Source organism: Alligator sinensis, unplaced genomic scaffold (genome assembly GCF_000455745.1).
Source record: "Alligator sinensis unplaced genomic scaffold, ASM45574v1 scaffold337_1, whole genome shotgun sequence".
Taxonomy (NCBI): Eukaryota; Metazoa; Chordata; order Crocodylia; family Alligatoridae; genus Alligator; species Alligator sinensis.
Genome location: NW_005841927.1, coordinates 2,836,510 through 2,839,254, shown reverse-complemented (window position 1 = coordinate 2,839,254; position 2,745 = coordinate 2,836,510). Strand labels below are relative to the sequence as shown.

The window sequence follows — 2,745 nt, the reverse complement described above, 5'->3', positions numbered from 1 at the left end:
AGGAGAACACCTTCCGCATTGCAGAGCAAGAGGTCAGTCCTTCCAGCACAGAGGGAAGTGGGATGTGCAGGTGGCACTAATACCCAGGCATAAATACTACCAAAGGACTCCCCTGCTTATCTCCCTCTGCCAGGGTGGAGCGTTTTACTCTTTAAGTGAGAGGCAGTGAATGCATCTTGCTTCGCTGCTTCTTTGTGTTTCCCATCTCTTCCCACCCTATGGTTTTCCCTGTGGAAAGATGACAACAAGCCCAACCCACTCCTCCACCCACTGAGCAGACGCTGAATGCAAGACGTGAATCCGAAGGGGTGGGGGGGAAATCCTATTGAAATGTATGCTCCTTTTCTGTGTGCTGCAACTAGCACACGCATAGCCTTTTGCAAACAACACTGCTGGAAGCCAGCTGGGCAAACTCATCACGTGCAGTAATTGCTGCCCTCAACTGGGATAAAAGAAGCAGCAGTTCCAGAAGATTGAATGCTCTTGGTCTGTACAGCCATCAAGGCTAAGTGTGGCACAATCTGATAGTGGAAGTGAATAAAGAAAATGGTGCAATGCCAGTGGAAGCCACTCAGAGTCCAGCCCTAATTGGCTCTGAAAGGATTCTGCTGAGTTGAGTTTTACGCTGGAAATATCAGAGTGATCTTCCTGTCCCCTATCTTGTTCATCTGTGTGTCTGTCTGCTCTGTGCCATGGCAGCCCCTGCTTTTCTCAGCATTTTTTCCTGCCGGTCTGTGCTATACGTGGCTATTAATTCTCTGTCTCCCCCGCAGCGCATGCAGGAGGATTTGCAGCGGCTGAAATGTGACTTGCAGCAAGTCTCTGAGCGGTGCAAGAGTTTCCTGGACAAGTCTCCAACGGGGTCCAGCGTGCCGCACCTGCGTTCTGAACTCGGCCTGCTGGTAGACAAGATGGATCACACGTGTGGGCTTTCTTTCATCTACCTGGACAAGTGAGTGGGGATGTGCTTTTTGAGACCTCTGCGTGGATAAAAGAGGCTCTGCTGCATGGCTCCTCTCTGAAATGAGGAAGGTGTTCAGCTGTCTCCTGAGCTGGCCTGAGACTGTCTAGCAGATGCAGCATGCTCAGGAGGAACAGTGGGTCCTGGGAGTGGTGCTCCAGAAGAGTTGTGTGTGTGGATGTCCATCTACACTGGCGTTTCTGCAATGGGCGCTGGCTTGAAACTACTCAGCTCAGGTACTGGAAGCAGTCTGTTGCGGCAGTGCAGAGATCGGTGTGAATTTTTTTGCCCTGCCAAGAAGAGGAGTAAATGAACCTCATGCTGTATCCTGCTGTAGCAAGGCAGCTTCCAGTACCCAAGCTCGCTAGTGTAACACCAGGTTGGGAAGGTCTGTACCACACTGCAGAGACTGCAGTGCACTCTGCTGGGAAACGGTCCAACCCACATTGTGCAGACTTCGGAGTCTGGCAGCATCTTCCAGGGTGTTTAGCAGTCTGTGCTCACAGCCTGAGCAGGAGCTGGGAGGCAGAATCACATGTAGGGACTGCATTAGCAGTGGGTGCACAGGTTAGGGTGGAGGAGCATTAGTTGCTCTGAGCCAGGAAGGGGAACTTACTTGGTGACTGTTCCTGTTCTGGGTTATCCTGTTCAGTGCTGTTAGGCCCTCACTTCCATCGGCGCAGACAAAAGCAGGCAGTTGCCAAAGGGGGGAGTTCTTTTTTTGCCTAAAGAGTAAAGGAAAAGGGCAGAGAAGTTCCTTGCCCTGGTCTTCAAAAATCTTATGAAGGCAGTGCCCAAAGCAGGAGCAAAAAGTGGCTCTCTAGTCATAGAGACTGTTTGCTAAAGGCCCAGCAGTGTGTGCTGGACTGTGGGGTCACTTGTTGGCAGCGAAGAGCAATTGTGGTTGCGCTTGGAGAGCAGATGTCTCTGTAACCTGCTTGTTAATAGTATTCCTATGAGGCTCGTACTTCCCAGGCACTAACCTAGGGAGCAGATAAGCAGTCGGGATGCTTCGGGTCCGGATAGTATCCGTTTGTAAAATTTCTGGGGAAGCATAACAGGAGACTACCCTTTACAACGGGAAGCATCAAAGCACAGAGATTAAGGACAGTGGGAGTTGGGCCCCTTGATACCTTTAAAAAATGGAGACTGGTGATTTGTGGGAGACAGCCAAAGGTGCTGCTGTTAGACTGCAGCTTTCCAGCTCTCAGGCCCTGCTGGATACACAGGTCCACTCTCGTTTCTTCAGATTTTGTTGGATGAATTTTACAGTGCTTGGGTTGGACAGGTACTTGTATTCATTGTCCATTGCCCTGAGAGCACTCATTCTCTTAGATGTCTCTTCCTAGTGCTTGAACAGACCAGCTTGATGGGTCATCCCCACCAGGCAGGTACATCTCCAAAGAGGATGGAGCTAGACTGTTCTCAGCAGTGGCAGATGAGGAGCAATGGGCTTAATGGTCTCAAGTTGCAGCAAGGGAAGTATAGGTTAGATATTAGGAAGAACTTGTGCACTAGGAGGTGGTGAAGCACTGGAGCAGGCTACCCGGAGAGGTGGTGGACTCTCCATCCTTGGAGGTGTTTAAGACCAGGGTAGACAAAGCCTTGGCTGGGATGATCGAGCTGGGGCTAGTCCTGCTTTGAGCAGGGGTTGGACTAGACGTGACCCCTTGAGGCCTTTTCCAACCCTCGTTTTCTATGTTTCTATGATATCTTTGTTGCTTCTGTGATATCTTTGTTGGAAATGACTTCACAGCAAAGAGTATTTGGGAAGTCACAGTTTC

General features: G+C 50.4%; 1 protein-coding gene across 1 annotated transcript in view; it reads left to right on the top strand.

The window, feature by feature from the left end:
- MACF1 (microtubule-actin crosslinking factor 1) overlaps nt 1-2,745 on the top strand; it is a 223,459-nt gene that overhangs the window by 110,106 nt on the left and 110,608 nt on the right. Inside the window, exons 26-27 of the mRNA XM_025198710.1 lie at nt 3-32; nt 774-952. Coding sequence (XP_025054495.1) covers nt 3-32; nt 774-952 — 209 coding nt within the window. The remainder of the gene's footprint in view (nt 1-2; nt 33-773; nt 953-2,745) is intronic.